The sequence below is a fragment of the Pinus tabuliformis genome, chromosome 8 (assembly GCF_031772625.1).
Source record: "Pinus tabuliformis cultivar Carrire ecotype Pingquan chromosome 8, CPIR1, whole genome shotgun sequence".
Classification (NCBI taxonomy): Eukaryota; Viridiplantae; Streptophyta; class Pinopsida; order Pinales; family Pinaceae; genus Pinus; species Pinus tabuliformis.
In genome coordinates, this window is record NC_142294.1 from 491,811,131 (window position 1) to 491,828,208 (window position 17,078).

At 39.0% G+C, this 17,078-nt stretch overlaps 1 protein-coding gene across 4 annotated transcripts in view; it reads right to left on the reverse strand.

The window, feature by feature from the left end:
• LOC149236222 (plant/protein (DUF810)) overlaps window positions 1–17,078 on the reverse strand; it is a 371,664-nt gene that overhangs the window by 76,278 nt on the left and 278,308 nt on the right. For all 4 annotated transcript variants that reach the window (XM_089372334.1, XM_089372336.1, XM_089372335.1 and 1 more), the window contains 2 exons: window positions 8,303–8,420; window positions 7,714–7,892 (listed from right to left, as the gene is read on the reverse strand). In XM_089372334.1, the coding sequence (XP_089228460.1) occupies window positions 7,714–7,892; window positions 8,303–8,420 (297 nt within the window). The remainder of the gene's footprint in view (window positions 1–7,713; window positions 7,893–8,302; window positions 8,421–17,078) is intronic.

Consider the following 17,078-nt stretch of genomic DNA (forward strand, 5'->3'; position numbering starts at 1 on the left):
AACAGATAGACTTAGAAAATTCAACACGGTATCGGAGTATGGTTGCAGAAAACAAGAAAACTGAAGGCATCAGCTTAGCAAAGCATTTGCAGCAGATTTAGTTGTCTAGAGTGATAGAGTTGATCCTTACAGAAAGCGATAGAGGAAGAAGTGACGCAGAGGGACTACGTTATCAGTCTGGGCCAGAGAGAGGCAGTGCAGAGGCTGAGGAGGGTAGAAACAGGCTCACACAGAGCCACGTAGAGGCCAGGTGGGCTGACACAGTTGGCTGAGGGAGTTGTTTTTTCAATGCCAGGATTGCGCAAAGCCAAGAGGCTCAATCTTTCTGTTGTTGGGGCATAGGAGGTTGAAGGTAGTTTGCAAAGCGAAGCTGGTCGGGTACTGTGGTAAGAACAATACCTAACAGGGCAAGACCAAGGTGGAGGGAGTTGTTCCTGAGGCAGATTTCTAGCCAAGGAATCTCGATCAGTGTTGCAGTTGCACAAACGATCGGAGAGGGGCAACATGACGTTGGCAGAAGGATTTCCAGGAGGGAAATCGGGACTCAGAGGGAGTCTAGAAGAGAACTTCCAGACGGGAAGTAGAAAGACTTAGCAGGAATGTAAATAGTTACCAGAAAAATAGGTTTACCTAGGTAATTATATACATGACACAGATCTGTGGAGATTATTTACATCACATATATGCAAAATGGGTTTACATTATAACATGATAATCAGGCTAATGATGATAGCTGGACAATACGAACACATCGATCAGGCGATATCCCTTTTGCGAAAAAAGGGGTGTACTGCTATGGGTCGTTGACACGTAGTGGTCAACAGAGTCAAAGTTCTTTCTTCAATATCTTTTCTTCAAGGTCTTAGAGTCTTCTCCTTTATAGAGTCAAGGTCTTCCTTCAAAGATGCTTCCTTCAAGAGTCAAAAAGTCTTCCTTTTAAGAGTCAAAGTCTTCCCTCAAAGAATTAAAGTCAACGAGAGTTAGAGTCTTTCTGCAACTTGACAAAGATTTCGACTTCCTGTTTCAAGTCTGCGATTCGGCATGCAATTTTCAGCCCTGCAAATCACACAGATCCTAAAAAAATTTTGCATGTGTGAGCTTGATTAGGTCAGAATTGTTGAAGTTTCTAATTCTACCAGTTAGAAACCCTGCATGCACTTTACTGATTTATTCCTACCTACTTGTTCTGTTATTTAACAAGTTATTTACAATGTAAATACTGAAAAATAAACACTAGTGCATGCTCAACATATTACAAATCATCAACTGAAGGAAACAGAAACAATCACACCAAATGACACCATTATTTTTGGACCAATGTCCCCGGAAAAACCCAATGCGGGAAAACAGGTGCAGTTATCTAAGGGTTTTCTTATTAAGCAATTTCAGAGTACAATCTCGGTGCCAAATCCAGCTTACCCAACAAAGAATGCCATTGGCAATAGTACCTCTCAGTTTCAGACAAATGTCTCAATTGAAACCCCGGATAAACTTTCCGGCAGTTCCTCAGCTCCAATCTGCCCCAGAAACCGCAGCGTCAACCTTTCTGGACTACGTCAACCTCTCTCTGCCCAGTGCTGGCCCTATGTCACCCTGAATGGGTCTGCATCAACCTCAGAAGGCCCTGCCTTAGCCTTCTGGCCCTCTGCGTCAGCAATGCTAGCCTCTCTGAAGCACTGCGCAGCTCCCGATTGCCTCTGTGTGGCCCTGTGTGAGCCCTGGCTGCTACTGCATCACTCTCTATGGCTCCTGCACTACTCTCCCGGCACTATCTCGATTCTCTACCTCTCTGTCTCTCTGTACTCAATGCCTTTCAGCTGCAACTCCGATCATTAATTCTATCTCTCTTAGCAAACCCCGCTCTAGAGAATAGAACTGATCATCTAGCGTGCTCTCCAAGTGACCCTCAAGCCCCCTCTTATACTTTTCTCGTTGACATATCAACGACTGAGATTAAGTCCCTAATCAACGACTAAGATTAGATATGGCTTGATCAATGTCTTATGGACCATTCTAACATAGTTTTATATTAATCCACATTAATATTTTAATTTCCCTAAGTTTAGACTTAGAGACTCCATTAAAAATATTAATTGTTTTAATATCTCCTGAACTGTTTAGAATTTGCCCAAACCATTTCTAGGTATTGGAGATTTCACGTGCCCCAACCTCTCCACCAAATTTCGTGGCTAGAGCACATCCAATGCTACCAGAAATCAACAAGAATTAGTGTTTCTTCTTTCTCGCTTGGTTTCTTCTTTTCTCTCCTTGATTTCGCTCTTGATTCTCTTCCTTTTTAGTGTAGATCGAACTTGATTGGATAGATGCTACAATATGTCAAATTCTTCTCTTATATATAGTCATATTGAGGGTTTGAATGGGCTTCTCTAGGACCCACTTGGTGTTGGCAGTCCATAATTGCACTTTAAAATCAAAATTAATGTTTCTTTCTTGATATAATGTACCCATAAGGGTCTTTCACATATGACAAGGACTATATTGACTCAATAAACCCTAGAGCATGAAGAACATGCTTGGCATAGGTGACAAAATACATATAGAGCATGAAACCCATGCTTTCAAAATTATATTTTTCTTTTCATTTTACAATATACAAATTGAATTATGAAGACCGAGCATAGTTACAATTTCCAACACATACTTGGCATCATCGCCAAGCTCAATATGGATCCCTAAGTCATCCTCTACAAAACTACTGAGTAGCTCTCTAGCCTCTGGCATGTGGCGGGAGGTGCCACTATCCAAATACCAAGTAGTTCTAGCAATGGTGATGGTAGGAAGGCAAGACATGAGTGAAAAGTCACTCTCGAACTTGGAAGCAAGTTCGTTCAACTATGTCTCCGTTGTCGCTACAACTGTCTGCAACTTCCCCTTGTCCATCTTCCTCTATGGACACTAAGAAGCAAAGTGGCCATCCTTATGGCAGATATAACATTTGATCTTTGTTCATATCTCTCTTCTGCCTAGACTATTGTCCCTCTCCTTAACTATCATCCTTCTTGATGGAAACTTTCCCTATGGTCTTATTCATTTCACTAACTAGGGCCAAGTTTAAACCCACTGCTTGTTGGTCTTGGACTCTTTACGAGTCTCCTTTTGGATGGAGTCATCCCAAATTCTCTCCCAGTTGGAAAGATGCTCTATATGCCCATGATGAATGGTTCCCATGCCTTGGTGAACCCATTTAGAGCAACATTCACTAGCTCTGCATCCAATACAGCTTCTCCAATAGCTGCAAGCTGGTCACAGATCTGTGTGATCCTCATAAGGTAGCTAGTTACATTGTTAGAGGGGTTCATTCTGCACTCTCTAAGCTTAGTTTTGAGAATCATTTTCCAACTCATGTTATCACTTTGAAAAAGTGATACTAAGGCATCAAACATCTCCTTAGATCTGGTCTTTTTTGCAACATGTGGAATCAGATGATCCTTAATAGCTTCAAGGAACACCCTATGATCCTACGCTTTTTGCACAGCAGGGTCTACTACTGTTGGTGTCTAGATGCTCCCTAAAGCCTGCAATGGAGCTGGAGGAGGGTTGGACATGACTTCCCACAAGACTTGCTCCTTGAAGATCACTGAGATTATTGCCTTCCATGGCAAAGAAATACGAAACCCCATCAAGTTGATCCTTAACTTTCATATTGGTTACTGACATGGCTATCCTGAGCTTTATCGCTGAAGTAACCTGAAAATTATATATTTGTTTTTCTCTCAGGGTTGTAGCTTTAATGCCATGTTAAAATATCCTAAAACCAGTGATCTAAGCAAACAAAACAAATCTAGTTAGTTTGTTAGTAATACTAACTTCTGCATGCAGCAGAAAACGAGAAAAGAAATCACACACAATACACAATTATTTCTTCCCTAATAGATTAGTTCATCATTCAAAATTATCTTCAGAACTTATAAGAGCTCCCTCACAGGGAAAAATGGTTCTGAGAATTAATCAAATGAGCAGAAAACCTGAAAACTACAGTTTGCATGGAAATTGTGGCAACTTGCCCTCAAATCCATACAGATTGTGGTACAGACTGCTCTGCTGGGATGTCTGGAATCTGGATACTCCTGTCCTTGCTAGTAACTGGATGTCTATCCTGCTGAAGACTGACTGCCTTCTCCTTGCTGAAATACTACTGAAATTCTTGCCAATGGTTGAAAATCAGATCTCTGATTTTCTCCTTCACTCACATAACTTGTGAAATGAATGTTTAGTGTCTTTGTCCTTTGCCCTCTCTTTCTTTTATAACTTTGACATAAGCCAAAAATCTAATCTTGAACAAATGATATCTAACCATGAGATCAATGACTCTCTTTTAATTAAATTATTATGTGACCCACTTTAGTCCCTTTATCAATTAAAAATCACTGTAATAAAAAAATGTTTAATATATTAATTAATTAATAAAGTAAACTTCTAAAAAAACATGGGATACTTTTAATGACAATTTCCATAAGTAGACACCCTCATGGAAATATCTGTCTGAGCTACAAACTCTAACAATGATCCACAGGGTCTTGATGTTGGATACACAAATCCGTGTTTCAGACACATACAGATCCACCCAGATTGATGTAGGATCCACCACATAAACAGATCCTTCAAAACTGGAAACAGATCCCATGCTACTGAAACAAATCCTGTGCCAACTAGCCCTCACACGCTGAATACCAAAAAATAACATTAGAGTTTTTGGTTTATTTTTTAGTTTTTTAAAGGATATTTGCCACCTTGAAACCCTAAAAACCAAACATTCTATTTAGATTTTGAGTTAGGTTGCTTATTAGTAATCTGTAGGTTGTATAATTTTATATTTAAGTTATTAATTACCTATAGGCTGTATGGCACATGATAATGCTGGCAGGAAAAGTCTAACATATTTTTCTGATAATGCTAATAGGAAAGCTTTGAGACAATAAATAGATAATAATCTAGGAAACCGGATTCGTCCTAAACCCCCTGCGAATCCCGAATCCGGCGAATCTGACACGATTCGGTCCGGATTCGTGTTCAAATCACAAGAAACGTCGTGTCCGAGGGCGTGCCGCGATTTTCAAGGGCGTGTCGCGATTTTAGAACACGTGTCCGGTTTCCAGGACTCGCTAAGCTCAGCGCGGGTATGAAAAGGGCGTGTTTGCTCATTAATATTTTCATTTGGTAAGTGATTTGTGCTGTTGCAGCAAGGAGTAGAGCATTTTGGCAGCTTCATAATCAAGTCTAGGCCCTAGTATTGATATGTTATTCATGGTAATGTTAAATTCTTAAAGTAAAAGTGACATTCTCCTTAATCTTCATTTTCATCCTTTTACTTAAATTTTTAACATTACCATGAAATGACTCGCGATGTTTGAGAGTGGTTCCGGCCGCATTGGATTTCATATGGAGAAAGTAGAATTTTAGATTTCATTCAAAATCCAGCAGACTTATCAGTTTTTCAGGATTTTAGGATTGGGGGATTGCAATGTTTCCATTGAATTTTGTCATGTATTAGGGTATGGAACTCGTATTTAATCAAGAGCACCAAACCAAGAGCTTCTGAATATGTCGCTCCCGCTCCCATTTTCGCTCCCGCTCCCCGCTTTCGCTCCCGCTCCCAAGTAACACTGTTCCTGATGATATGGGTCTGGACACCATTGTTGAGTTGGCATTGGCCAACATGGATCTCAATGATCCAGTGCTAGAGCCTGTTAGATTTGATGACTTAGAGGGGTCAGCCTCCATACCAGCAGATGCAAAGGCGACTATGGATACAGGGGAGGAGGAGGATGTAGAGGAGAGCAGTGGGGACCATGATGATGGGGACAGTGATGCTGATTCTAATGCTGATTGATGCCTTGAGGCTTGTATACCTGTAGTTGTTTTATATTTTCTATTTCTATTTGCCATTGGCATTGCACCAACACTACCTATGTAACACATTTTGATTTGATGACTTAATGAGAAAACTACAGTTGTCAGTGTGTTTATCTTACTATCTTGTAGTTGTAAGTTGTCTTTTAGTTATGAATTATGAATCATGATTTAAATTTTTAATAGATTTATCATTTATGTGACCAGTACCAACATTTATTTGAATTTTGTATGTACTATGCATGTGAATAGCTATAGATGAAGATCTATGATTGAAATCAATAAATTTGTATCATTAATTAAAATTTGTGTAAGAAATATGATAATATCTAATTGTTAATAAATATATATATATATATATATATATATATATATATATTTTAATAAAATAATATATAACGTGTCCTGTTCGGGGGGGTCAGCGTGTCCCGAATCCGACACCACGAATCCCGAATCCTACGTGTCCCGAATCCCCGTGTCAGGTGACTTAGATAATAATGTATAGTGTAGAAAGAATGCCTATGTCATTAATAATTTAATTCGATCAATCCCATCCAACTGTAGGTGAAGAGTCCTTTGTAACAATATGATACATGGATTACAGCGTGTTCTCAAATAGTGTACAATATTTATTCACCATTGTAACTAGATGGGAATTTTTAGATTTTGAGGAAAAGTTTAGAGAAGATGATAGGTTGATCATGATGTAGAGTTGAAATATTCAAATGATGAGCACGTAGACCCATTTTGTACACGTAATTAGACTTACTCTGCATCATCATATCAATAGAGTGATCATTGATGAGACATTAAATTTTGTATTTACAGTTATCCTTTGTATAAAGCATGATATATCATGATTTCAGTCTTAAAATTTATAGATTATATAATGATTTCAGTTCTAATGTTGTGATTCATGAATGGTTTTGATCGTTAACGTTGAATATGTTTTTTAAAATTAAAAAAATATTATTGTATTTTTTTATGTGGCATTTCCCCATCGTATCCAGATACTAGATTTTCAAAAGTCTAGTGGATCTGCATCTGGATATGAATCTGGATCCATTTCCATTTCCTGGTAACTTAGTGATTTTCCCATAATTTTATCCATTAGATTTATCATTTAAGTGAATATTCATTTTGAATTCACGAACCATTTTTGGAAAAAAGAAATGGTCAAATAGAAAAAATTAACACCTAAAATTTTCCTAGTGTACATTGCATGCTAGCCTTTCTATTTATTTAAATTTGTAAATATGTGTGTGTGAAGGAGTAGAGTTGGGGGGGGGGGGGTGTTGCGAGGGGGGAGCAGTCCCAAGGCAACCAGTGTATAAATCAGTATACAGGTATAATAATAGATGGATGGAGATTAAAAACATTGTGGATTCAACAAATTAATCAATTATGTTCTAATGTTAGGAAAACCCCGGGGCTACAGCTCAGAAGATGGCCCTTCTTGCCTATGGTGCTCCATAACAGCAGTATAAGAAACAATTTCATGTGTGTTGGTGTGTGTGTATTTGTGAAATCCAATTCAACCTAATTTAATCCTTTTATTAAGAGATCCAATGTTAGCCTCACCTGCAGAAATGATTTAAGAAAAAGGAAAATTGCCTGGAAACTTCCAATCTCAGGATACGCGTTCAGTCTTTCTGGATATCGAAACATCCTCAGAATTTTTTTATGAGTATACAGAAGTTTCCAAGGAGTTTCAAAGCAAATGATCTGACCTTTTCTCTGAGGATGATGGCCTTCCGAATTCAAAAAAGATGTAAACAGCAAATGTATTCATTTAATTACAATGGTGAAACTCACTTGAACATAGAAAGATATCAAACTTACATGAAGAGAATTTAGGCGAACACAAAGCTTGGATGTTGACAAGACATTGATTTGGCTAGAACGTCTATCATCAGGCAATCTGGGGTCGACCACCTTTTTCTTAGCAAATGCCTTCATACCACTTTCTTTCTTGTATCTTGTTAAAATTGGAACAGGTGGTATAAGATCTTGTTTATCCACTGCATGAATACCAACAAAAGTCAGACAAAAATACAGAAAACAATTAGTTACTTTCTAAACAAACAGAAATCCCAAGGTTCCTCAAAGGTCATTACAAGTCTCTTATCCAGCAGCTAACTGATAATATTGAAAATTAATGCAATTCTAATAAAAGTGGTGTAGAATAAAACTCAACAGTAATATCGGAATAGGGGACACAGCTCAAATATATCTCTGGAATTTGCCTATTAGAAAAAGCAATATTCTTGTCTAAAAGCCACATACAGATAGAGTACGCAACTTAATACTAAACTGCATTTTCAATTTCAATTGGATCAAATAAAAGCTGGATGAGGTTTTCTTGCAAAGACAACTTACTTTAGTCATTCAATTTTGAAAGATGAGATAAAGAACATAAATCTGAAATTACCTAGCTGACTAACAACCCTCTGAGTGTAGGCTTGTAGTGCATTGTCAAGACCACTGATGAGGCCATTCAGCTGCGGAACCCTCATAGGCAGTTGTAAACTGAAAAACTGATCCACTGTCTGTTGATAAAGTACATTAGTATCTAGGAAAAGGACTCTTTCCAAAATGAAATTAAAAATATGAATCAATAATTTGCATGTCATTAAACATGCTCAACAGTAGCAAGACAAGAAAACAAATAAAAAACATCCAGAGTGACACAATAAGGTCAGCAGAAAACACTTCCATTGATGCAAATCTGAGATCTTATTTTCAATGAGTCCTAATCAGTTACAGTTCCCACAGAAGAAAGCATCTTGTTGCAATATGCCATACTAGATAAAAACAAGCTAATGGGAACTAGAAAACACAAATGCCTCTCGTGCATGATTTTCAAAGGAAATATAAAAAACCCTTATTGGGGTGACGTGTCAGATAAAGAGGGATATTGGGCGCGCCTGCCACCCTGTCGCCTCCAACGACATTTAATACGGGGGTGGTGTGGCTTGCCCGTCTCATGCTACACATGCGGAATTAACTTGAACCTTATGGTGGACAGCTTGCATACATTTGTTTGTTCTGGGTAGAGCTCCGTGAAAGGTGTTTATTTATGCTGGGTCTAGTGGTTCACCCAACACTGGTGGAACTTTTGTGTTGAATTTCGGACAGGTCCAGACCAGAGTCTAGAGGAAACTTTGAGAAACAATCGCGTGACATTTGGTTTTTTGTTGCATCGATGTCGCTGGCCTTTGGTTTCAAAGCATCAATGGCCTAGGCATGTCACCACCAGCACCTAGAGGGAGTTTTTATGCGGAAATCTAGATGAAATGGGCCAGTGTTCAGTGAGTTACATGTTGAGCAACAACGGGTTTCTTGGTCTTCCTCTGCAATTAAACTGCTTGCTTCTGGGGAAGTAGGGATAGTGGATTTAGTATAAACAAGCCAAAACTCTTTCGGCCATGGGTAAATTCAAAAGATTGCTTGAGGATCAGGTTCACAGTTTAAACTTTGAAGTTGACGCTCCAGAATATTCGAGTTGTTTAATTCAGACTTACAGTTTAGCTTGGGAGGGGAGCGAAATTGGTGGGTGTTCCTTTCGCGCGATGTGTGCTTCTTCATTTGCTCGGGCATCCTGGGTCATCTTTCTCCGAGTATTGATTTTCTTTTCTATCCCTGGATTTTGTTCTCTCTTCTTTATTTTTTCATGGTTCTTGGTTGGTATTTTTATTTGCCCAGGGGTTCTCAATGTCTTATGTCTTGGGCTCTTATGGTGTGAGGGTGAACTTTCCTGGTGGGGGTCTTCTGGACCTGTAGTGATTTGTCCTTGGTTGGTGGGTTGGATATACTTTTGTCTTGTCCCTCTTCGCACACTCTCCAGTCTGCTCTTGGTGGGCTCCATATTCTCATCCATCTCAGTTTTTCTGGTTCAATATGGCCAGGCAGTGCATGCGCAGTCGCAAGGGTGGAGGTGGACAGGCTAGCGATGTTTGAGGTCCGCAGGGCCACCCGCGTGCCTAAGCCAAATACCAAGTAGCCGCTGCAATCTTCCATTCAGCCACTCCTCAAGACATCCTGGATGAAATTCACCAACTTGAAACCTGGACCTCAAACTACTGTCTGGCTTATTCTGAGAATATGGAAGAGGCGTCCAACTGGGTTCCTGGCCCTAGCCATACCAGGGGAAGATGAAATCTGTATCCAAATTCCATCACCCTCGACTAGTAAGTGAAAACTCTTTTGGGATGTTTCTTGAAAGAGAAACATGAAGACAGAAATGAAATCATCTTCTCCCTGCACGAGATTAATCGGGTGCAATGATATCAGCATACTTGCTTGGCTAGATTGGATGCCCATTTGGCTCATTTGAAAAGCCACCTCCAATGTGAGCTCAAGTCTTCTGCGCCAACGCCAACACCAGCTCTCAGGATCCTACTCCTATGACTTCTTCTAGTACTTGACTTCATGTTATTTATTTCTATTGTCATTTTGTTTCGCTCTATAGTCTAGCATAAGACAATATATGATGAATTCCGAACCAAAGGTATTATTTTTGGTATTTCTATTATTAGAATATCAGTCAAGAGACCTAGTTTCCCTTGTCGTAGGTTGAGACAAGTAATATTTTGAGCTATGGTTATGGTTATGATGTAATCTGATTTCTGAAGCAATACAAATTTAACTTACAAAAAAAAGCAAAAAAAAAAAAAACAAACAAAACAAAAACAAAAACAAGGGACTTATTTGAATAGTCATGAGACACTATTGCTTAGCTTACATACTAGGCAGCTAGAATCAATATGGAATGTAGTCAAGTAACAATGCTCAATTCATACCCAAGGAAACAAAATGATTATAGTATTGTAAATCTCAACAAAATCTTGTATTAACTTTTAGGTAAAAGAATTTTAACATCCCAAAAACCAAATTTCATTTCAAACAATACAAGACTAGAAAGAAACAGTGAAAATTTTGCTCTTAGGAGAACGAGAATAGGAGAAATAAAGCTCAAAACATGAGTATGGGATTTTCATTTGACGTAATAAAGTGTATAGATATTGGATATGGGGCTTAGGGATGTGGTATGTATCCATCCAGCCACATGGCCTTTCAGCAGGCACATCCAAATATTCAAAGGTTCTCATCCACTCTTCTTTGAAAGCACATATCCCAAGTTGGAGCCATTGTTACCACCTAATTTGCATGAGGATTGCACAAGTGATTTTGATCACATGATTCAGATTTTTGCAAGATGACATGATGATTCTACCCTTCCAAAGGTTGGAATATTCCTAGAATCTGCTTCAATTATGTATCATGGAGCTCACCTAGTCATGTTCTAGTCACTTTCTCTTTGTGTTGCAACTTGCATGGTTAGTTCATTGTCTTAGTCGTGAGTATCCTCTTGCATGGCGGTGTACTTGCTTATTTTCCTATCATCATTCACAACATTTCCATAAATTCACCTAGGTAATTTGTTTAACACATCGTATCTTCACTTCATACCTAGGTGGAACCCACTTCATACTTACATTTTCATCACACTTCACCATTTTACCTAGGTAGTTAGTGTATCACATCACATCTCTAACTTTTACCTAGTTCAAATCCCTATTGCAATTATATTTCACTCCATTCCATCTCATAGGAGGTGCATCACACTTTGTTTATAATTTCCCGGGTTTATTCCATATTAGCCCTTCATTTATCATATTTCCACTTTTCCATGTTTAGACACAACTGGTTTAGGATGTTTGAATTGATAAGCCTCATTTTAGCCTTGTCCACACACGCTAGCCTATTCATTTCACATCCTTATCCTTTATCCAAGTTTTGAAGACGTTATTAAGCCTTGATTTGATTAGGGGGCTAGTTGTGCATGCACCTTTGACTATCCATCTCACCAATTCACATGTTCACACATGAGCACACATTCCTAGGCCATTAAGTCGTGTGCTCCTCTATGAGGTCCAACTTGCACTTTGCATGAGCTTGTTCACACATTGCACACATTTGGAAGTGAATTGTAACTGGTTTGACTTGTTCAAAGCAAGTCCACATGCACATTGTTTGAGGAAATAAGATGGATTTAATGTAGACTCATTTGCACAAATATCTAGGATGCACTTCTTGTGGTAGTTTTTCATAGTTGATTTGGTATGCACAAAATATTTTATTATGGTGGTGATCTTTATGTTGTAATGTCCCAAGGGTATTTTTGCCCTGTTAAACGCCACCTGTGGGTGACACCCTTAGAAGAAAAATTTTCTCCTAGATGGTCCTCAGCCGATAGCCAACAACCCCTTGTAGCCACTAGATAACTCGATGTGCCACCATCTCCACCACCTGAGCTAGCCGTTGTGCTCCCTCGCCCATTTCTTATGATCGTATGTTTGAAGGTGGGCCTTCCAACCCGAAGGTATGGCTTCCATTATGTAGTTGGGTATCTTTTCTTACTTATCATGGAAACTCCTGGACATGGATTAGTGGAGGGATTCAGCGGAAAGAATGGGCTTGGTTTGTACTCTTGACCCTTCTTCCAATTTAGTGGTTAGCCTTGTATCCTAGTCCGTCGGATCTCCTTTATTGGCTACAAGTTTTAGGAGTGCCACTACATGGGAAATCCCGATTTTAGTTGCGTGGTCCCGCTTCCCAACACCACCTACATCGTGTTGAAAAAAGTGTAACTAGGTTCGGTCTTCATAATGACATGATCTTTGTAAATGATGTAATAAAAGAGAATAAATTTATTTTGTATGCCTTGCTGCATGGGTTTCATGAGCAAGAAGTGTCATTAGGTCAAAGACTTATTGATGTCTTTAGAATTTATTAATATGTCAAAGAGTCATGTCATGTATAAAAGAAGCTCTTCATGAGTCTATGTAAATGTATACAAGTCTACAAAAGTATGTAGCAGCCCTTTAAAGACCAAGATCAATCCTCCATTAGCAAGCACAAGAAGACTGCAAGCAAAACGAGAAGGAGATCATCATGTCAACTTCAAAATTGAATTAAATATATATTTAAATGTCATGTCAACTATATAGACACAACGTTTCACTCTTTAAGTCAGCTTGCATATGGATGTAACCACTATAAATACCCTGTCAAGGTATCCACAAAAGGCAGATTAGATCTCGCATTTTTCCTCTCTGAAATTTTGTATGGGTATAGGAGGAGATCTGTAATGAAGATCTCAGCAGTGCAGCAAAGGTGATGATCTCAGCAGTGACAAAGAAGAGAATTGATGTCTTGGTCTTGGAGTGGCATAATAGGTCAAGGGTCATGGTCTTGGTATTCGTCAATTGGAATCTCTATAAGAAGAATTTTGTGTGGGTTTTCCTCCCCAAGAGGCAGAGGTTTTGGCCCTCGCAGAAAGCCAAATATCTTGTTTTCTTGTCTCTTTGTTTTTTATAGCAGTTTAATGAAGTAATTACACACACTAATATTAACAAGAAGATCAAGCTAAGAAAAATTTGAAAAGAACTTCACAAATTGTTATCATGCTAAGAAGAATCACTTTAATTTCAAATGCCCTAGATTCTTCAACACATCGCTCCCTTTTGCTCATTATGACAACTTTCACATAATTCCCACTAAGTTGCAGGAAACGTAGGGCAAGAGGGCGTTTCTATATGGAAACGAGTACGAAACGCTGAAACACGTGTGGTACGGCCCTAAAACGTGTTTTAGGTCGTACTGCCACATTTCACAAAACTAAAACGTGGCCAGTACGGCCTGAAACGCGTTTCAGGGCCGTACGACTCACGTTTCATATTTTTACTTGCGTTTTCTTTTAATTTTTTTTTAATTTGTTTTCTAATTTATTTTTAGGTTATCCTAGTGACTTCTAGTTGCTTCTAGATGCATGTCTAAAGTTATGAAAGTGAACTTTTGCCCTAGTGTTGATATGCAGTTCATCAGGAAGTTCGAGGCATATGCAGTTCATGGTAATGTTAAATAAAGGAGAATATCACTTTTACTTAAATTTTTAACATTACCATGAAATGACTCAGGATGTTTGAGAGTGGTTTCGCCCTCATTGGATTTCATATGGAGAAAGTAGAATTTTAGATCTCACTCAAAATCCAACAGACTTATCTGTTTTTCAGGATATCAGGATTGGGGGGATTGCAATGTTTCCATTGGATTTTATCATGTACTAGGGTATGGAACTTGTATTTAATCAAGAGAACCAAGCCCTCTATTCAGGGGAGACTACCAATAATCAAGAGCAGGTAGGATACTAGGGTATGAAACTTGTATTTAATCAAGAGCACTAAGGTCATTCGACTATGTAGGAGGAGACTCCCAATCAAGCACGAGACGAAATTAGAAATTTCTCGTGGCTGATTTTGGACATTTCTATTTTCATTATGTGATCATTCATGAGTAAATGTGATGTAAATTTAGAGACTTATAGTTTATGCATTGACAATTGACAATTTTATCATAATGTAATAAATTAGAATGTATCATATATGCTTTATGATTGCACATATTTCTTAAATGTCCTAGTATATATATATATATATATATATATATTCATATTTCCCCGTTTCCAAAATTTGGGGAGGTCACGTTTCGTATCGCTTCCTGTTTCGGAAACTCGTACCCGTTTCCCCGTTTCGTGCAACCTAGAATTCCCATCTAGGTCCACAAGGAGTTAGCTTCTCCCTCCCTTTGTCCACACTTTGGGTCGGGCCTGGAACGATACCCCAAAGGTTGATGCAGCTAAAAAGAGAGTTAAAAGCATAATTTGGCCACTCTCAACAGGAAAAGTACCATAAAATGCAAAAGATGGTCGGGACATACAAATTTAGCTCGTGGGCAAAAGCCAACATGAGCTCTACCCCCTATCAGTATGGCCATCACTATTGTTCCTAGGACCCCTACATAAGCCCCCTTACATCACTAAGGAAGCGATGATTGTCCCAACCCCTGGTGGGCGATCCACTACCCAACCTTAGGGGGGTATTCACTGCTATATCTTTCACATCATGCTCTCATCCCCTGGAGCCCCGAGCAGTTTAAAAAGAAAAATCAATAAAAGGTAAAAGGTAGATGAAGAAGGGTAGAAAAACAAAGGTCGAGGTAACTCATGTACCATGATTGCTCCCTCCTACGTTTATACACCCAAGTGTGGACCTCCCTCATTAGAGTTACCCATGTACCATGGCATGTGACTTGAAGCCTTCTACCCTTCCCGTGATGCCCCACTATGTTCCATCATTATATCACATGACACCTACCATATGATGAATGTACCATGAACCTGTCACTCCCTTAAAGGTTGAAACCACCTAATAGGGTCCTTAGTTAACCTTCTTCTTGAACTTGGAGACACATGTACACTCTAAGTCCTATTATGGAAGGGCATGCCATTATGAAGTGTCCACTTGGTTCCATGAGTTGGAAGCTCATTTACTCAATAACATCGATAATTGGTTGTACTGGAAGGTAAGGAGATGGATTGGATCTTATACAGGATTGCAGGTGGGTCTTCATCTAGGGTTTGGTCTTCCTATACGAGGTCCAAGCCCTCTAGAGAGTCATATTGGCATTTGTAGGGTAAGCGTTGAGAGCCATGGGCCTTTACTATAGCGAAGAGCATATTTCCACACCATGGTATCCATCAGTACCATCCATTGCTTGCTCATGTTCCACTTATTTGATAATGATGATGCACCTAGACCACCTAGTCCAACTGGCTACACTCTTGCACCACACACTTGGCAGCTAATCTAGGGCCCAGATGTGGTTGTGTCTCACCATGGGAGACAAAGGGAGGGCTTGCATAATTCTTCCAGTCATTACAAATGGGATGCAGGCTAGTTCGATCCATTTGGGGACCCATGAGCATGTTTTGTGCCCTCACAACCACTTGGGAGACCCACAGGTCATTTGCTTGGAGATGAAGGGGCCACCCCCTTTATCATTATATTTCAAGCCCTTTTGCTCATTTTGGCATATATTAGACTCCACTAGGCCTTCCAATGACCCTCCTAGCTATTTATTTATCATTTTGGCCCTCTTTAGAGGCTTATTTTTCATGTTATGGAGCTATTTGGTGGGCTTGTCACCAATTAGGGTGTTATTTTGCACATTAGAGACACTTTTAAGGGTTTGTTAGGCTAATTAGACCCCTTTGAACTATTAGAGGCTCATATAAATACATGAGACCTCATTTGTAATTCTCATCATCACTTGGATTTGTATCTCCCTCACTTGAGAACTTCACTATAGCTATTAATGGACAAATTGGAGGATCTTTAATGCATTTTTATGTTTAGATATTGCTTTTCAATCTTGGTGCTTCTTTCTTGCAAATGTGATGGATGGATATACTTTTTCTACCATGTAATTTTCTCTTTGTGTGAAACTTTCATTATATGTCTAATGTATGGAATGTTGCATCATGATGTTGCTTGTGCTCTAAATTATGCGGAAATCTTGAATCACTTAGTAGTATTGATATATTGCATGTGTTATTCATTGGGCAAGAAAAGTGAATATTCCTAGTGTTAAAATATGCAACTATGGTTAAATTCCACTTTGGACAGCTCATTTGATGGAGATAATGATTGCGTTGAATTCCTTTTTTCGAGGGGACCGAAATCGACCTAAAGATCACTCAAATTGGATAAGGGGAGGTGTACTTATGAAGGAAAGCCCACATATGCACATTTGGATAAGGTCGACCCTAAAGCAAATTGGACACCCATGGAAGCCTATAAATACAAGTGACCTCAAGTTCATTTGGACATCACTAAGCATCTTCTTCTTCTCTTCTTCATTGATTGGCTCGCATAGGTCTGAGGCAAGGACGACAATAGAAGTTCGCAAAAGTTTGAAATTACAGGGTTTGAGGCTCGCATTTGTTTTAGGGCTTTTGGATTACAATCACAGGCACGTCATAAGGAAAATTTGACCACAGTTGCTAGCTTGAAGGCATCAAGGGTGCAACTGAAAGGATCCAGTTGCTCGCATAACTCCTCATGCATGCGACTGGGAAGTTTGACTGAAATTGACTGTTGACCGAAGTTGACCACAGTTGACTACATACAAGAAAAGTTGTCTCTAATATATTTTGATGCTACAAACTTATTTTTGAATGTTATTGGGTTGTTTTGTTGATGATATTGGGCTCATTGTAGTCTTTGTTGAACATTTTATGACAACCTAATAGAAGAAGAATTTCAAAGGGTTTTCCCCCTTTTGGGGTTTTTTCCCTGGTCTTT